The sequence below is a fragment of the Schistocerca nitens genome, chromosome 6 (genome assembly GCF_023898315.1).
Source record: "Schistocerca nitens isolate TAMUIC-IGC-003100 chromosome 6, iqSchNite1.1, whole genome shotgun sequence".
NCBI classification, from domain to species: Eukaryota; Metazoa; Arthropoda; class Insecta; order Orthoptera; family Acrididae; genus Schistocerca; species Schistocerca nitens.
The window spans coordinates 510,777,825-510,796,280 of record NC_064619.1 but is presented as its reverse complement, the minus strand read 5'-3'; the positions used below and the strand labels follow the sequence as shown (position 1 = coordinate 510,796,280).

General features: G+C 42.4%; 1 protein-coding gene across 3 annotated transcripts in view; it reads left to right on the top strand.

Moving 5' to 3' along the window:
• The first annotated feature begins 1,156 nt into the window (after nt 1–1,156).
• LOC126263158 (aldehyde dehydrogenase, dimeric NADP-preferring-like) overlaps nt 1,157–18,456 on the top strand; it is a 298,799-nt gene continuing 281,499 nt past the window's right edge. The window contains exon 1 of one of the 3 annotated variants that reach the window (XM_049960194.1): nt 1,157–1,280. In XM_049960194.1, coding sequence (XP_049816151.1) covers nt 1,184–1,280 — 97 coding nt within the window. In that variant the 5' untranslated portion in view covers nt 1,157–1,183. The remainder of the gene's footprint in view (nt 1,281–18,456) is intronic. The other 2 variants (XM_049960193.1, XM_049960196.1) reach the window with 2 other exon arrangements.

The following is an 18,456-nucleotide window of genomic DNA, read 5'->3' as shown; positions in this document are numbered from 1 at the left end:
ATACAACAGCTCTGAATTTGAGGTCCTCTTAACTTCTGTCAGTGATTATAAATCATAATATAGCTATCAGCCTCTCTTCGCAGCTTACAGCCTCCCTCATGACAGTATCCTTTGTCGTTAATAATGGTTTGATGATGTTCAGCAGCTCCGATTATTCATCCATTCTTAGATAATTACGAAAATCATCGAATCGCAACTGCTTACGTAACACAACATGAGTGAATTTATTTCCTTGCATTAGCCACTTCTTTGCCCACAGCTTTCGCTCCGTACTTTTTTTTTTTTTTTTTTGATTGCCCTGTTACCTCTAAAACAGACGAGGCAAATCCCGTGTTTGTTTCTGTGTAAAACGTAGCGGGCTCTCACAGGAGATAAAAACAGTGAACTTACGCGAATCGCAACAACAGGGCAGACTGTAATCGCTAAGAGCAATCGGTCGGACGTGTGTTAAGCTACAACGAAATTTGTGTGTGTGTGTGTGTGTGTGTGTGTGTGTGTGTGTGTGTAGGTGCCTCAAGCAGCGATTGGGATTAAACAAAACATGGTGTGATGCTAGTAGCGAAGGTGGGGGGAGGGGGGGGGGCAGAGAATAAAGAAGGTATTGGGCCTGAAGTAGACGCGTCAGGCCTCATCGAAACACACGCACCCGACGCTCTACCATACGCTACACTGTTCTTCGTACTTGACGTATCACTGTCTGATAGACGCGGAACGAGATGTTCACACCAATTAGCACTCTCGTACACAGCACACTGAGATCGTTTTTGGATAAACCTAAATTGAGAAGGCTTCTTGCAGATAATGGTGCCCAGGTCCCTCTCCAATTCAGTGTACCCGAAGTTGTTCTTATTGTGTGATGCTAGTAGCGAGGGACCGGGGGGGGGGGGGGGGGGGGGGCAGCATCACAGGCGTAGAGTCGCAGTTTGCCCTGGGCGCCTATTACCCAAGTTATGCCAGGGTTAACACCGCTTCCTGCCCCGCTGCCTCTAAGCCGCTGGCACCTTTCCGCCGGAGGGTTTGTAGGGCGGAGTGTTGGCAACAGTGAGGACGCGCTGCGGGCACGCCAGTGCGCTGCCGCCGCCACAACACGCCAGTTCCGTGTGTCACACTCGGCCCGCGCGCGCCTACTGGCCACACTCTTTTTCTCTCTCGCGTGCCGTAGAAAGCCACCAGCCCTGCCCGGATGACTGCTGTGCAGCACGACATTTCTCACCCCAACCGGCTGCAGGAGGACCAGCTGGAAGCTGTTCTCGTTGACGGATTGCAGCCTCCGTGCCCAGGTAAGTCTATATTCACTACGTCTGATTCTCGCAAATTGCCTAGTTGTCCAGCCTTGTACGCTGCGGCGCCTGGTAAAATGTCAAGTCGCCAATTAGGGAACATAAATACTCTCCGATCTTAACAAAGCTGTATTGTTGGTGCAGTTATGTTCTTCTCTCCCGGTCAGCTGGCGACGGTACCTACGTGTCGCACGATTTTCTGACTTCCTTTATAAACTGTTCACAAGGTGAAGTTGAGCAAAAACTGCCATTTCTGCAATCATAGCGAAAAACTGACTCTCGTAACATCTGGTCAACGGAAGCGTCCGATTCCACCCGTCTGCTGTGACCCATGACGTAAGGGTGTTGCTGTGTGTGACGTCATTATGGCGCGGAGTTAGAGTTGGTTTTGTTTGTAGATGTCGTCTTGTTGTGTTTGATGGCGTCCTGTGTGTGTGTGTGTGTGTGTGTGTGTGTGTGTGTGTGATGGTCGGCCGGCCGAAATTTGTTGGTGGTAATTGTTTTTTTGGGTCTATTTTTCTCGAGTTGTAATGTTTTGTGTATTTATTGTGTATTGAATGTGTTTCAATTTACGTAGGGATGTTTGAGTTTTTAATTTTTGAGGTGATGTGGTTTTGGTTTTGTTTTTCGTAGTTGTAGGTGTTGGTTTTTTCGTATCAGTAGTTATAGTTGACCTATATAGGTCAAGGGAAATGAGCGATTGCAATTTTCGTATTTTTATATGTAGGTATAGGTATTTTGGTACCGTCAGCTGTCGTCAAGGAAAATGTCTGATTCCAATTTCCGTAGTTTTTGCTGTAGGCGTTGGTGTTTTGGTATCGCCGTTGACCTATATAGGACAAGGGAAGTGTCCGATTCCTGTAGATTTTGTTCGTCATCTTGTGTTTTTTTGGGATCGTGGTGTTTTTTCTTTACTGTTATATTTAGCTTGTCCTCTCCCTAAAACCCACAATTTCCCGATGTTGTCCCGTCAGTTTTATTGTATTTTTGGAGGGAGGTGTTATTGTCTTATTTATACGTATTTTCGTGTTTGTTGCCGTGTGTATGTAGTGATATCACAGACGCCATATTGGAGACGCTTAGAATAGCCATTTCCGCCATATTGATGACGTCATGGGTAGAACACTTGCACGCGAAAGGCATAGGTCCCGAGTTAGTCTCGGTCCGCCGCACAATTTTAATCTGCCATGAAGTTTCATTCTATTTTCATTGTGATCAGTCCGTAAACTGTAATGATGTTCTCCACGATAGTCTGTCATGTGCAAGACGCCTTATATTAAAACCTAGAAAATATATCATGGAGGGAGAAGAGGTGTTTTGATCAGGGATACACGTAACTCTTCAAGAGCGATGTATCTAAGAAACATTGTCATTACACATAACGGCGTCCGCAAAATGCGGATGGCGACGGGACGCGAGGAACACTCGCATGCTCTTGGAATAAGGAGACATACACTTAAATTTCGCTATAAAATTCTCATGCATATGTGGCAATTATCTTTGAGTCTAATGAACAGTAGATCTGACTTTGCCGAGTGCGACGGTAAACACTGTGGCTTTAGTTGATGTAATTAGGGAGAAAAGAGTAGCAAGAATTTCCTAAGATGGAAAGAGGTTCAAGAAAGTTCACCAGTTCAAATACATCGTATCTTGGTTTACCATTGACACCAGCATAGAAGATGGACATCAGGGAAAGCACAGCAGGGGGAATGAAACGAATGTATTCCCTCAGGGAGACATTCAGCTCAAAATCAATATCAGCGAATATTAAGATGAGAATTATATATATTGATGCGCCAAGTAGTCATGTACGGTTCGTAAACTGGAGCTTGATAAAATGAGAAAAGAAAACTATAATATTTGAAAGAAATGTAATGAAGAAGATATGGGGACCTATCTTAAAAAATGGAGAAGGAAGAATGAGGAACTCTACCTCTTGATATAATAACCAGCGATACAACGGAAGCTGAAGAGCAAAAGAATCCACTGGGCGGTCCATGTAGACCGTATGCCAGAAGACGGATGAAGAAAGCACTTGAGGGGGAAACCAAACACCAGACGCCGCATAGGGCGACCAAGGCAGCGCTAGATGGATGATCTAGCAAATGACTTGGCCGTCCTGGAGACTAAAGACACCTAAAGGAACCGAGCACAAAACATGAACTTGAGGCACTATGGAAGCACTTGGTCTGCAGGGCCTGTGATCGTTGGATATGTATGTGTGTACTAGTAATTACATTCCTTTTCGGCGGCAGTTTCAGCGTTCGTCTTACTCAAGATGAAGAACAGATCAGTGGGCAAGCCGGCCTGTGTGGCCGTGCGGTTCTAGGCGCTTCAGTCTGGAAACGCGTGACCGCTACGGTCGCAGGTTCGAATCCTGCCTCGGGCATGGATGTGTGTGATGTCTTTAGGTTAGTTAGGTTTAAGTAGTTCTAAGTTCAAGGGGACTGATGACCACAGATGTTAAGTCCCATAGTGCTCAGAGCCATTTGAACCAGTCAGTGGGCAAATTGTCCCAATCGCTCCTCTGTCGCTTTCTTACGTGGCCCATATCAATCTGCAGAGAGGGATCGTTCCAACGCTCAAGGGCACGGATTTCCTGAACAACATTAACAAGACACTTCCCATCATCATCTAGTCGTGCACTGGTTCTGCGTTACACATTATGTAGCTTTCAAAACAATTTCATTATTAGTTATGCCTATCAACATCAGTTAACATGGTCATATGTGTTGTTTTCAGACAGTGTTAACATAAACACTGAATAAACGTTTTTTACATTTTATCCCTGCTGCTCCATTTATAGCACTATTTTCTCAATCATCTCTTTTCTATTTCACAGTTTTAATTTTTAGTTTCAACCTAACATTCTCGGAGAATGAATAAATTACTTTAGTGAAAAATTTCTAGCTGTGTTTCGTAATACTTTGAATATTCTGAATTGAATCATACGAAAATATAATTTCAAATTGCGTTAAAGGCACCCATATTCATATAACGTAAGATGCTGTGCTTGACATAAACTATTGAGATTTAATGTTTAGGTAATACAGTAAACCACCTTAAAAATTTTAAAGTGATGTCAATAGTTGAAGACAAAAGAAATTCCGCGTACATATTGTCAAATTTAGTTCGTGGATAGCGAGACGTTTTTGGATCCACTGTACGTTATATCGAGAACGACAAATTTTAGAACCTCTCCCCCGCCTTTTGATAATGTCTACGACCACCAATGATCACACATCGATTTGGATTTGGTTCAGTGAGCGTTTCTTTACTTCCATCTGTAGTTAACACTATTGCACATATACAGAGCACACTACCTTATAGTTCACGTGCACGTTTGCATTACTATTTGTTAGAACGTCCGTGAGCATTCTGATTATGTTCATACTTTGAAGGATCAGAACAAGGAAAAATTTAACACAAAACAAACCAAACCTAAGAGTTAGATATCTGTTCCACAAGTTTTAATCTGTCAATTTGTGTTAATTGGATAATCGGTAATTTATTACTTTTACGATGAATAAAGTCATTTTCGGTTTTAAATGTCCTGTTCAGTTCTTTGTGGAACCGTTCATCGTAATTTTTAAACCTACCTTATCACAGAAATCCATTGTTTTTCTGTTATAATGCTCTTAGGCGTCTTCTCAGTGGAGGCAGATTCACGACTAGCAGGTAATACGAAAAGTGGTCGGCGCAGGCAAGGGAAATTTGAGGGCTCGTTTCTGTTAACGTTTTGTTTGTTTATTCACTTAATGCCGTCTTCAGCAGCACATGCTGACGGTGGACAACCACCTTCCACATGGCCCGTACAGGGCGTTGTACATCTTTAGGTTTAAAATTGTGCAGATTATGCAGCTGATTTTAAACTGAGCATTTTGACACAAGTAATGGTCTGAAATGATTATTTCAGGTGCTATGGGATTGTGAATGGGCAGTGTCAGCAGGTGATGGTAAAGCAATACTTATGTCTGTGCGTCGACGACGGTGGAAGTTTCACCTTGGTTGCATTAGCTTCTTATCTGCTAGCAACTTGCGGTCATTGTCTTGGTTAATGTGGTTAGGGTTCGTTCAGCGTTATGACGCTAGAAGGCCGTAAAATGAAATGAAATGGTGCAAGTCTCCCAAATAATTTAATGGAAAATATAACTGTCGTGAAAGCCGCCATCCTGTGTTTTGATGGGAAAGAGACGACGCGAAAAATAGTTGTAGTCGTTTACGCAGACAGATGAGCTTGAGACGGAGGGAGCGGAAACAGCGGGAAAGGGTTGTTATGTAAAAATTGTAGAAAACGGCAGATATTAATGTCGAATTTATAGTTTCCAACGTCGTAGAAAATTGGTAACATTCCCAGTGAAATATAAGTTCAGTGGAAGAAATTAGATGTTTGACCTGTTGAAGCCAACTAAAAGTGAGAGAAATAATTTTTCCGTGTCACCTGAGAAATAGAAATTACTAATTGAGCAGTTACGCTTAATCCTTACAATTAAATGTTTCCCGGGGACATTTGAGTCTCTTCATTATCTACGATAATGATCGAAGAAGAAGAAATGAATTAAAATTTGTGCCGCAGCCAGGACTCGAACTCGGGTAGAGTCCTGGCCTCAGCACAAATTTTAATTAATTTCTTCTGCTTGGATCATTATCCGCTTAATCTGTTAATTTTTGTAGGACTAATATTTTCAAAACGGTAGTGCGACACACATTTCTAAAGTACCGTTTTGAAATACACCTGTTGGAACTTTTCTGTGGAACAACGCGCATGCTCGCAAAGTATCTTCAACTATTGACTATTCACAGACTCCAGAACGGTAGCTTTCGTTTGAATGAACGTAGGTTTGACATATTTAAAATTGGCCAGCCGACTGAAAAAAACACATTGTCAATATACGCTATTAATCGTTTCTCAAATGCAAGAGACGTGAAATCAGCACATTGCGTGGGGAAAGCAACGAGCGCGGGAATTCTTAATAAATGATGGAGAGCATTTTATAGACGGCTCCACAAATTTGCACGATCAGTAAGTGAGCGACCGTATGTCATTACTCGTGATCTGGTGAAGAAAGTCGATAAAAAACTTGTGACAGATACTTCACGATTTCATGATCTCGTGTCTTTCCTCGCGTTTGAAGAAATGCTCACAGTTGTGTGGACGCACAAACGACAGATTTCTATGAGAACGGATCTAAAAATAGGATAACGATACGTCCTGTAATATAGGTTGAAATTATGTCGTGAAGTAGATGTAGGTCCAGTGTTTTATGTAGAAATAAAGTTGTAGTAATAGAATTTTTGTTCTCTCTACAAAGGCACTTTCTTTCTAAAATGCTACTAATGTATTAACATTATTAAAACGACCACACAAAGGTAAACACTGCACTGGATAGCTCAGTCATGAAGACCTTTATCCATGGAAGTCATGGTTCCGGGTTAGTCCCGGTTCGATACGCATTTATATATACTTTTAAAACAGCTCACACTTTCGCTGCGGAGTGTAAGATTCATTGTGATAGTGAAATATTTGTTGTAGTCTCGGCCTTACGGGGTTATGATACCTGGCGATCTGAGATCAATTTACAGAACCATCTAAATGCAATCAGTATCTGTTGACAGTCTGTAGCGTACATCTAAGTTTTCAATAGTCGAACAGAACTGTGTAGATTAGTTAAGCCTATTTTTCATATGTGCCTTCCAGTTACTGTTACGGCGCTGGATTTGCTTCGGTATGGTAAATAACCAGCAGAGGAGATGATTTGACACAAAGGCGTTTTTGACTAGTTCAGCCACTCCTTTGCTGCATTATATCACAATAACTGACGACGTGGGTGGGAAGAAGAATGGCGATAATCAAGTAATCGACACACAATATTAAACAATCTAGCAAGAGGAAGGACCATTGTTGCATTTTGCTTCACAGACCAACAAGTGCTGCCTGCCTGCTAGTTTAAGTGCTTTGCACTTACTCTCTTTAAACACTTGCCGGTAAATTCATCTTTGAAGTGAAAGTATGCATACATTCAGTCATTCATTGAGGACAGGACAGATACAAAGGTGCATTAGCCGACTGTGTATCATTTCAGAAGTCTTCTACAAAACATCTTATTCTCTGCGGGGCTAACAAAGGGTTATTTAACAGTTACTGTTATTAAAACGAATACAATGTACAACCTTAGCGTTGAGAAATGGCTGTCATTTTCTCTTCTAGTATTGTAATTATGTACCTCATTGTTCCTTTTGAATTGTATTGGATTATTTACAACAAACTGAGGGAATAAATATACTGTGAAGCAGTAGTCAGAATGCCCAACTCATTAAACAGATGTCTACAAGATGATCTCGTGTGAGCACCACATATTATTTTTACAGCACGGTTTTGGGCAATGAAGACCTTTCTTAAAGATGAGTTACCCAAGAACATTATTCCATATGACATAACTGAATGAAAATAAGCAAAATATGTCAACCTACGGACTTCTCTCTCCCCAAAATTTGCTGTGATTCTAAGTGCAAATGTGTCATAACTAAGTTGTTTTAGTAGTTCCAAAACGTGTTTTTTTCCAATTTAAATTCTCATCAATATGGACACCTAAGAATTTTGTAGTTCCACCCTAAGTACTATTCAATCGCCATATGTTACACTTATTACTGGTGCAGTACCCCTAGAGTCGCAGCACTGAATATGATGTGAAATTAAGGGTGAGGTCATTCGCAGAAAACCATTCAATGATACTTTTGAGAACTTTGTTCGCCATTTCTTCCATTTCTGTATATATACTGGAAGTGATTACAATACTGATGTCATCTGCAAAGAGAACTAATTCTGCTTGTTGTACATTAGACGGTAGATCATTTACATATATGAGAAACAGTAGCGGACCTAAGATTGAGCCTTGAGAACCCCATACGTGATTTCTCCCCAGTCAGAATTGTGTCCCTAGATTCTGTTGGTTGAATTACTACTAAGTACAACTTTCTGCATTCTTCTGGTTAGATGCGACATGATCCATTGGTTGGCTATACCAACAATCCCATAAAACGTCAGTTTATCTAGGAGTATAGTATGATTCACACAATCAAATGGCTTGTATAGGTAACAGAAAATACCGACCGGTGCTATTTTGTTATTTAATGCTTGTAATATCTGGTGTGTGAACATGTAAATGGCATTCTCAGTAGAGCAACCTACTGAAACCCAAACTGTGATTTGCTGAAGATATTATTGTTGCCAAGGTGCGATACTATTCTAGAATACATCACCTTCTCAAAAATTTTGGAAAATGATGTCAGCAGTGGTTGGTTGGTTGGTTGGTTGGTTGGGTTTGGGGAAGGAGACCAGACAGCGAGGTCATCAGTCTCAGCCGGCCGAAGTGGCCGTGCGGTTAAAGGCGCTGCAGTCTGGAACCGCAAGACCGCTACGGTCGCAGGTTCGACTCCTGCCTCGGGCATGGATGTTTGTGATGTCCTTAGGTTAGTTAGGTTTAACTAGTTCTAAGTTCTAGGGGACTAATGACCTCAGCAGTTGAGTCCCATAGTGCTCAGAGCCATTTGAACCATCAGTCTCATCGGATTAGGGAAGGACGGGGAAGGAAGGCGGCCGTACCCTTTCAGAGGAACCATCCCGGCATTTGCCTGAAGCGATTTAGGAAAATCACGGAAAACCTAAATCAGGATGGCCGAACGCGGGATTGAACCGTCGTCCTCCCGAATGCGAGTCCAGTGTCCAGTGTGCTCTTAACACCTTTCTTAAAGAGGGGTTTAACAACGGCATATTTTAGTCTCTCTGGAAAAATGCCTTGAGTTAGTGATGCATTACATATTTCGGACAATACCAGACTTATTATATGGGAACAAATCTTTAGTATTCTATTGGAAACACAATCAAAACCAGAAGAGCTTTTCTTCTTGAGAGAATGTATGACCCTCTTAATTGAAGCAGTAGAAGTTGGTGTTACTTTCATATGAAGTAATTTTATGAGTTACTTCAACATATTACTGTGATCTTTCTCTTGAACTGTTGGTCCCTATGCTTTCTACTATGTTTAAGAAATGATTATTAAATACATTTGCTACCTGTGACTTGTCATTTGTAACCCTGCCATTCAATTCAATAGAAAAGTTATCCTCTTCTGTGATTGATTGTCCTGTCTCTTGCTTCACAATATTCCATATTGCCTTAACTCTGTTGTCAGACGAACTGATTTCTGATGTTGTGTACATGTTTCTTGATTTTTTAATAACCTTGTATGTATTACATTGTATGTTAACCGGGGGCCTAGAAACGACGGAGAGGCTCCGTCCCCGCCGCAGCCGCAGTGGTCCACAACCCCACGACGACTACCGCAGTCCACTTCACCCCTCCGCCACCCCACACCGAACCCAGGGTTATTGTGCGATTCGCCCCCCCCCCCCCTCCCCCCTCGCCTCCCCAGGGAACGGATCACACCAGATGAGAGTAACCTGCGTGGTAGAGTACTGGTGGCGTAGGCATACATGGAGAACTTGTTTGCGCAGCAATCGCCGACATAGTGTAGCTGAGGCGGAATAAGGGGAAACAGCCCGCATTCGCCGAGGCAGATGGAAAACCGCCTAAAAACCATCCACAGACTGGCCGGCTAACCGGACCTCGACACAAGTCCGCCGGGCAGATTCGTGCCGGGGACCAGGTGCTTCTTCCCAATTCAGAAAAGCCGTGCGTTAGACCGCACCGCTAGCCGGGCGGGCTTTAATAACCTTTCTTAGCAATTTGAGTAGTTTTTGTAGTGTGCAACTACTGCAGGGTCTCTACTTGTTCTTGTCAAAACATACATTTCCCTTTTCCTTTCACAAGGTACTTTAATCCTCTTAGTGATACATGGATTTTTACACGGCTGTCTAACGTTCCTTCTGATTAGCTTATGTGGAAAGCTGTTTGATATGAATTTATCATGGAATATGTTGAATTTTATATTGGCATTTCTTTCTTTACAAATTTCATCCCAGGTTGTTTCTTGTAAACTACTCTTAAAAACATTTGCCCTGTAGTCATTCATGATTCTGACTGACTTCCACTGAGGTGGATCCACACTGTAAGGCACTATGTCATTTATCCTTTTAGTTTAGGTTTTCCGGAAGGGCCACTTGCTATTTCTCTCCTGATGATAAAACTTAATGAAAAATATCTCATCTTACACATACAGCATACAACAAAAATTTCTCTTTCAGATACCTAGCAATTTCTGTATATGTAGCTAATTCTCTTCGTTGTGAGACGTAGTCCGTCGCTTCCAACACTCAACTACTTCAAGGCAACGTTTACCGCACTCGTTTGTTGTGTTAAGAAGGTGGAGTTGGTAACACCACAAAGGTGCGGCAGCACTTGGCACGATGCAAGGGGCAAGCGAGCGAGCTCCCTAATGCCAACATTTGCATGACGGGAGCGTCGTTGCTCTTGGCTTCGGAGTTTCCTTCTAGGCTGTTCTTCAGCAGCAAATAAATTTTTTCCTTTAGCTCTGCACCGATGCTGCACCACTGTTCAAGAGCCGGCCCCTGCGGCCGAGCGGTTCTAGGCACTTCAGTCCGGAACCGCGCTGCTGCTTCAGTCGGGAACCGCGCTGCTGCTACAGACGCAGGTTCGACTCCTGCCTCGGGCATGGATGTGTGTGATTTCCTTAGGTTAGTTAGGTTTAAGAAGTTCTAAGTCCAGGGGATTGGTGACCTCAGATGTTAAGTCCCATAGTGCTTAGAACCATTTGACTTCTGACACCTTTGACCATGGGACCGATGATCTTGCTAATTTGGTCCCTTACCACCCCCCTCCCCATCCCCCACCCCCACCCCCACCCCCTTCCGCCGGTCAACCAACCATCGACAGCGAGTACTCGTCAGGAGTAAGGCACGGAAGTAAGATAGGACTGCTATTTTCTCAGACAGGGTAAGCAGCAGTCTGCGGTTGTTTGTTGATGACGCTGCGGTGTACGGAAAGGTGTCGCCGTTGAGTGACTGTAGGAGGATACAAGATGAGTCAGACAAAATTTCTAGTTGGCCTGATGAATGGCAGCTAGCTCTAAATGTAGAAAAATGTAAGTTAATGCAGATGAGAGGGAGAAACAGACCTATAATGTTCGTATACGGTATTAGTAATGTGCTGCCTGACAGTGACGTCGATTAAATATTTAAGCCTAAAGTTGCAAAGCAGTATTAAATGAGACTAGCATTTAAGGTTTGTTGTAGGGAAGGCGAACGATAGACTTAGGTTTATTGGTAGAATTTTAAGAAGGCGCGGTTCGTCTGTGTCGGAGACTGTGTACAGGACACTATTTCGACCCAATGTTTGTACTGCTAGAAATGGGCTGCTAGATTTATTACAGGTAGGATCGAGCTTTACCCAGGTACTGCGGGGGTGCTTCGGGAAGTCAAATGAGAATCACTAGAGGGAAGGCGACATTCTTTTCGATGAACATTATAGGGGAAATTTAGAGAACTGGCATATGAGGCTGACTGCAGGGCGACTCTACGGCCATCAAAGTACATTTCGCGTTAAGGACCATGAAGGTAAAATTAGAGAGATTTAGGCTTGTACGGAGGCATAAAGATAGTCGCTTTTCCCTCGCTCTATTTGCAAGTGAAGAAGAAAGGGGACCGGCTAGTAATGGTTCAGGGCACCTCCGCTACGCTTGCGGAGTTTCTATGTAGACGTAGATGAAGGAAGCTATTATTTTTTTTTAAATCTTCGGTCTCCAGCAACGTAGCTAAAAGTCACGATTTTTTCATCGCATAGCCGTCCGTCGCACCTAAGCCAAAAAATACCTACAGTTCACACACTTTACGTTGGCGGCTGGTCCCGAAGTTTCCTCGAGGCATGTGGGAATAATTTAGAACGCTGCACTTCTCCTCTCGCCTGTTTCCCATTGGCACCTGCATCCATACTTCCGTGTGAAATTTATACCGTTGCTACTGTTTGGAACGAGGAGCGCGAGCGAGCTTGTCGGTTAGTAGTTCTGAGTCGGAAGTGCTTCAGCATTATCCTGCGACCTTGGTTGTGTCACTAATTAGTGACGAGAGCTGGCCGGATATGGGGGCATTTTGTATTTGTAAGAGTTTACGTGGGTACTGTTGGTTATATTCTGAATAAAGCATTGTCGGGTTCGGAAAGTCCAGCGCAGACAATGGCGAAAAAAAGGAAAGGCAAGTGTCTCAAAAGGTTCGACGATCCTGTGTTTAGTGCTTGGATTAAAAAGAGAGAGGGTTTCACCACTGAATGTAAAGTATGTAGAACCGATATAACAGTGAAATGTGAAGGTAAAAGAGCTGTGAATTAGCACTGTAATCTGTTTTTGAGAGATATGCTATCAGATCCTAGTTTTTTGTGAAAAAAATTTACGAAAAGATTTAATTACTGCTGCAGAAGTAACATCTTTGCATCATGGGGTGAAACATCACAGCTACTCAAGGAAAGACTGTAACAATAAGCTGTTTCCTACGTTATTTCCTGATAATGGAAGTCGCGAAGAAGGTACCGTGCGGTCGAACTAAATTTGTCACAATGTCACAGTCGCGCTGAAACAAGAAATACTGCTATCCGAATTGCATGATTACACACATTCCTCAATTGGCAGAGATTCTTCTAACAAAGGAAATTTAAAAATGTTTCAATGAAAATACAACATTTTTCACTTAAGGATGGTTTGAAACAATGTTTGTGTATTTAAACTGGGGACCTAGAAACGACAGAGAGGCTTCGTACCACCGTAGCCCTGAATGGTTCACAAACCCACAACAGTACACCCACCCTACCGCCGCCCCACACCGAACACACGGTTATTGTGCGGTTCGGTCCCCAGTGGACCCCCAGGAACGTTTTATACCAGACGAGTGTAACCCGAAATGTTTGCGTGGTGGAGTAATTATGGTGCAAGCATACGTGGAGACGGTATTTGCGGGATTCACAACTGTTTTTCATAAGCTCAAAATAGAAAATCCACATATTTTTAAAGCGAATTGGAAGGGCTACATTTTACATAAGTGTAACAAAAATGCATTAAAAGAATTAGTTTGATGTGGGACGTTGGTATTGCAAGTTTATAGCGAATTTTCCGCATTTGCGCAGTAAATTGCGAAGCTTAAGGAACTCTCAGATTTCGCTCATCTAGAACCCAAATCTGTTCTCCACTGTGTTGTTAAACGATGGTTCTCTTTGCTTCCGGCTTTAGACAGACTTCTTCTGAATTGGCCGGTTTTGAGAGAACCCTTTCTTATTTTGAGAGAACCCTTTCTTATTTTGAGAGAACCCTTTCTTATTTTGAGAGAACCCTTTCTTAATGAAGGCGAAGAGGATTATGCAGCAATAATTTGGAAGGCCTTTAAAACGAAAACTGTGTTCCATTATGTTACTGATATTTTGTTCACAATATAATGCAAATTTTCGAAACCTCGATTTAAAAACTGGAAAGTGACTATACGACATGCTCTGAACTAAAAGTGATTATGACATAATTGTGAAGCAAAATTACTAATACACCCGACAAGTTTTACGGACAGTCAGTGATGCAGTTTCGGAGGAAGTTGATTAGTGATTAAAGTACTTTTAACGAAGATGCAGACAAATATACTGAGCGTTGTTTGGCTCATTTGAATAAGCGGTACGAATATGACAACTCTATTTACAAGAAAATGAACGTTTTGACAACGAAGCCAGTAAGTGTGGATAAATTGTACGGTAATTACTGTAAACTGCGAGTAGTTCGTGAAGTTGTGGCGAGTAAAATTCAGCCTAGATCTACGCTGGGTAAATTGTTTCGAAAAATGTAAAGATAAGCCTGCAAAAGAAATATAAAAGACTTGTCACTTTCACTTTATCGAAGCCCACCGCAAACGCAGCTCCTGAACGTGTTAATAAACTGTGGTCAAAAAGTGGCAGTCGACTAAATGAAGTCCATCTCAAACCCAAATTACAGGTGTGCACTAATTTCAAAAATGGTTAAAATGGCTCTGAGCACTATGGGACTTAACTACTGATGTCATCAGTCCCCTAGAACTTAGAACTACTTACACCTAACTAACCTAAGGACATCACACACATCCATGCCCGAGGCAGGTTCAAACCTGCGACCGTAGCGGTCGCGCGGTTCCAGACTGTAGCGCCTAGAACCGCTCGGCCACACCTGCCAGCTCACTAATTTCAAATTCACTCGTAAGGAATTTTATGATTTTATTATTGCTAATCCAAAGGCGCTAAAATATGCACGCTGTGAAAAAAATATATAATTTTAGATAAAAAGTATTTGACTTGCGTTGACTTATTTCATCTTCTAGATTTTTGAAAGAGAGAGTTGGCAACCCTGATTACATCCCCAAGCTAACGGACAGAATCGGCAGTGTATTCTGCAAACACGGCATATAGACTATATACAAACCGACCAAGATTGATCGATGTTCGCCAAAGCAGAAAATGGCCCCATTTGCAATGCTGGCAGTGTAAGTGTGGAAAACTGTTGGAATGACTGGACAGTTCTGCAATAACAGTATCATCGAACATAGACGGTTGCAGATTGGTACAGGTAAGGTCTGCCGTGGTGGAATGCCCGCTGTCTGAGACCGACCACATAATAAAATTTGCCAACGTGCGGGTGCTCGCAGCCTTAGGTTGGCATAGGGAACATATATTAGTAAGAATTGTGAGTGGTTGCAATGAAATGTTAGCGGTCTATCTATGCCACAAAGACAAAGTGGAATGACTGCACGTCTGGCGCACGCACGCGCGTTTACATGACCGTAGATAGTGAACAGTGACTGCAAACGGATATCAGCGTTACGCCATTTTCAAAAGATCCAAAACTGTAACACAATGTTGTACGGATGTCAAAAAGCAGAATGAATATGTCCAATACAGATACACAATAACTAGTAAACCTTAATGTCATGAGATGCCATGAAATTAGTGCAAATAAATGACCATGAGTTTTACAGAACATAATGCAACATGTATCTGAAATCTTCCATAGGGTGCCTCATGAAATATCACACACTTAGGCTACTTTGTTTACGGAAACCACATCAATTTGTTCACGTTCGAATTCACTTAGCTGCGAGGTAACGCGCTCGCAACTACACGGAACAGTGTTAGGACCATGCCTGACGCTTGCAAAGTATTGACGACATTGCACAGGTGTCGTTCGTGGTCAAATACACCCAGTGCACACTGTGCACACTATAGGCTTTGCTAGCAACTGCATTTATGTTCAGGCATGCTTTCCTAGCGGTGTGTCCAACCCCTGTACGGAGGAATAACGCCCTCTGCACTCAGTGTCTGAGAAAAGATTACATAGACTTAGTCAAAAAGTCGCATTTGAAAGTTACTTGCGAGAAGATTGCGTCATGCCTTGTGTGTGGTGGAGAAATATGCCACCATGCGTCTCAATTCGACAGCGACAGGGCAGAGTTGTTGCATAACAGATTTAAAATAAAACATAAGACTGTAGATAGGGCGATGCTGAACGAAACGCCTTTGGCTGCCTAAAGTGCAATGCATGAAGTCTTCAATGACTAACGCAGCAGAATATTATAGAAGGATCTCACAAAACCCAAAGAAATTCTGAGCATGTGTAAAGTCTGTTAGTGGTGTCAAAGTTAGTGTCCAGACATTCATGGACTAAACACGGACTGAAACTTAAACTGCTAAAATCGAACAACGCTCCAGGGCCCGATAGAATCCATATCAATTATATACGAATTGACGGCTGTGAACATACATACATACATTAAAGTGCATTATACCTACGAACTGAAAAACTTCGGTTCAACATTGCTTTGTATTTGGGGCCACATGGATCAACGTGAGAATGAAAAGCAACAGGAATGTCGATGGAGTTGCACTGAGCTCAGTGGCCATAACGTTTCAAAACTTTTCGTTGTCGCGATAGTATTGTTTTTTGTCGAACTGCTTAATTCGTCCTTACCTTAGTTTAGAGGTAAAGTGATTGTCACTTCAGGGTGTGCTATATTACGAGGTTAATTAGAAGACAAGTATCTTTGGTGCTCTCGGGGAACACCACAATCGAGAAGAATATTCTTAACCTTAAGGTTAGAAATATGTCGTCTCAGAAGTCAATTTTTGTCAGTCAGCTACTAAAGTCAGAAATTGCGTTGCCATCTTTTGTTCTAGCACACAGTTTGTGAACTACGAGGGTCACTCCAAAAGAAATGCAGACTATTTTTTTTTTAAATCCATCTTGTATTCTACATGTTTGAAAATTTTACAGTGTGTAGATACATCCTTTAGGAACAATATTTTCATTTCTCCACATAATTTCCATCCCTCTCAACTGCCTTACGCCATCTTGGAACCAGCGCCTGTATACCCGCACGGTAAAATTCTGGACCAACCTGTTGGAGGCACTGTTTGGCAGCGTGCACAAGGGAGTCATCATCATCATCATCATCATCATCAAACCTTGTTCCACGAAGAGAGTCTTTCAGTTTCCCAAAGCGATGATAGTCACAGGGAGCCAGGTCAGGACTGTAAGGCGGGTGTTTCAGTGTTGTCCATCTGAGTTTTGTGATCGCTTCCATGGTTTGTTTGACTGACATGTGGCCGTGCATTGTCGTGCAACAGCAAAACATCCTGCTTTTGCCGATGTGGTCTAACACGACTCAGTCAAGCTTGAAGTTTCTTCAGTGTCGTCACATATGCATCAGAATTTATGGTGGTTCCACAAGCAAGAGTCCTTCGGAATCGAAAAACACCGTAGCCGTAACTTTTCCAGCAGAAGGTGTGGTTTTGAAATTTTTTTTCTTGGGTGAATTTGCGTGGTGCCACTCCATTGATTGCCTCTTCGTCTCTGGTGGAAAAATGATGGAGCCCTGTTTGATCTCCTGTCACAATTCTTCCAAGAAATTCATCTCCACCATTCTCGTACTGTTCCAAAAGTTCGCTGCATACCGTTTTTCTTGTTTCTTTGTGAGCCACTGTCAACATCCTGGGAACCCACCTGGCACAAACCTTTCTTATCGCCAACACCTTCAGTATTCTGCAAACACTTCCATCTCCTATCCCAACGTATCGTGACAAATCGTTCACTGTGATTCATTAACTCTGCACATTGTCTGGAGTGTGTGCAGTACGAGGCCTGCCGCTGCGAGGACAATCCTCCATACTGCCGTGCCCGTTTTCATCACGTAACCTGCTTGCCCACTAACTAACTGTAGTGCGATCGACAGCAGCATCTCCATACACCTTTATCAACCTCTTGTGGATGTTTCCCACTGACTCTTTTTCACAGGACAGGAATTTTATGACAGCATGTTGCTTCTGACGAACGTCAAGTGTAGCAGCCATCTTGGAGACATGCTGTGACGGCGCCACTCACGGGAACAGGTTGAACTAAGTTTGAAAACAAGCGGGAAGGATGTATCTACAAACTGTAAAACCTTCACAGGTGCAGAATGAAAATTGTATTTTTACAAAAAGTAGTGTGCATTTCTTTTGGAGTGACCCTTGTAACTTCCAGTATATCAAGAAAATATTCTTTGGTGTGAGTTTTCGATTATTAGAAACTGGTTCAGCTGACGTTCAAGCCAGTTTTGATAAGCATCTTGGCCACGGATTAACACGAACAGGTAAAATGAACGAGAATACCACTGACAGTTTTACACTACAGTGCTGCTGCGGCGGCCTTCCAAGATTCCTTGAGCACCGAGGTTTGCTTTATTATTAAATCTCCTCTTGAATTTCTCTGCCTGTCGTTCTGAATTTCTGTGATTTTTAAGAGGTTCCTAGTATACAAATGTCGTAATTCGGGTGTGTAAATGGAACGTATACAAATTAGCAAGTTACATTTCTATAATGAGATTTAATGTGGAAGATAGTGAAATCGACTATTTTACAAAACGTTAAAGAACTTTAGACTTATGGTCAATCTGAAGATTGTCACCGTATAAATACATGCGATTAACAGAGCGTGGAAGTGAGGTATGAGAGTCATAAATATTAAATGATGAGTGAAGGAAGTGGCACTCTGACGTTCATTGGTATGATGTTAGGAGGGTGCAAATTGTCAGACATTACCAACTTACCACGTTTTATGGAATACAGTTAGAATCCATGGGTTACATATGTGGTTGTCCTAATAGATGGAAAACCCGCTTATAAAATTTCGAGAACTGGTCTTCAGTAGAGAATCTTGGAATTTTATTCTGG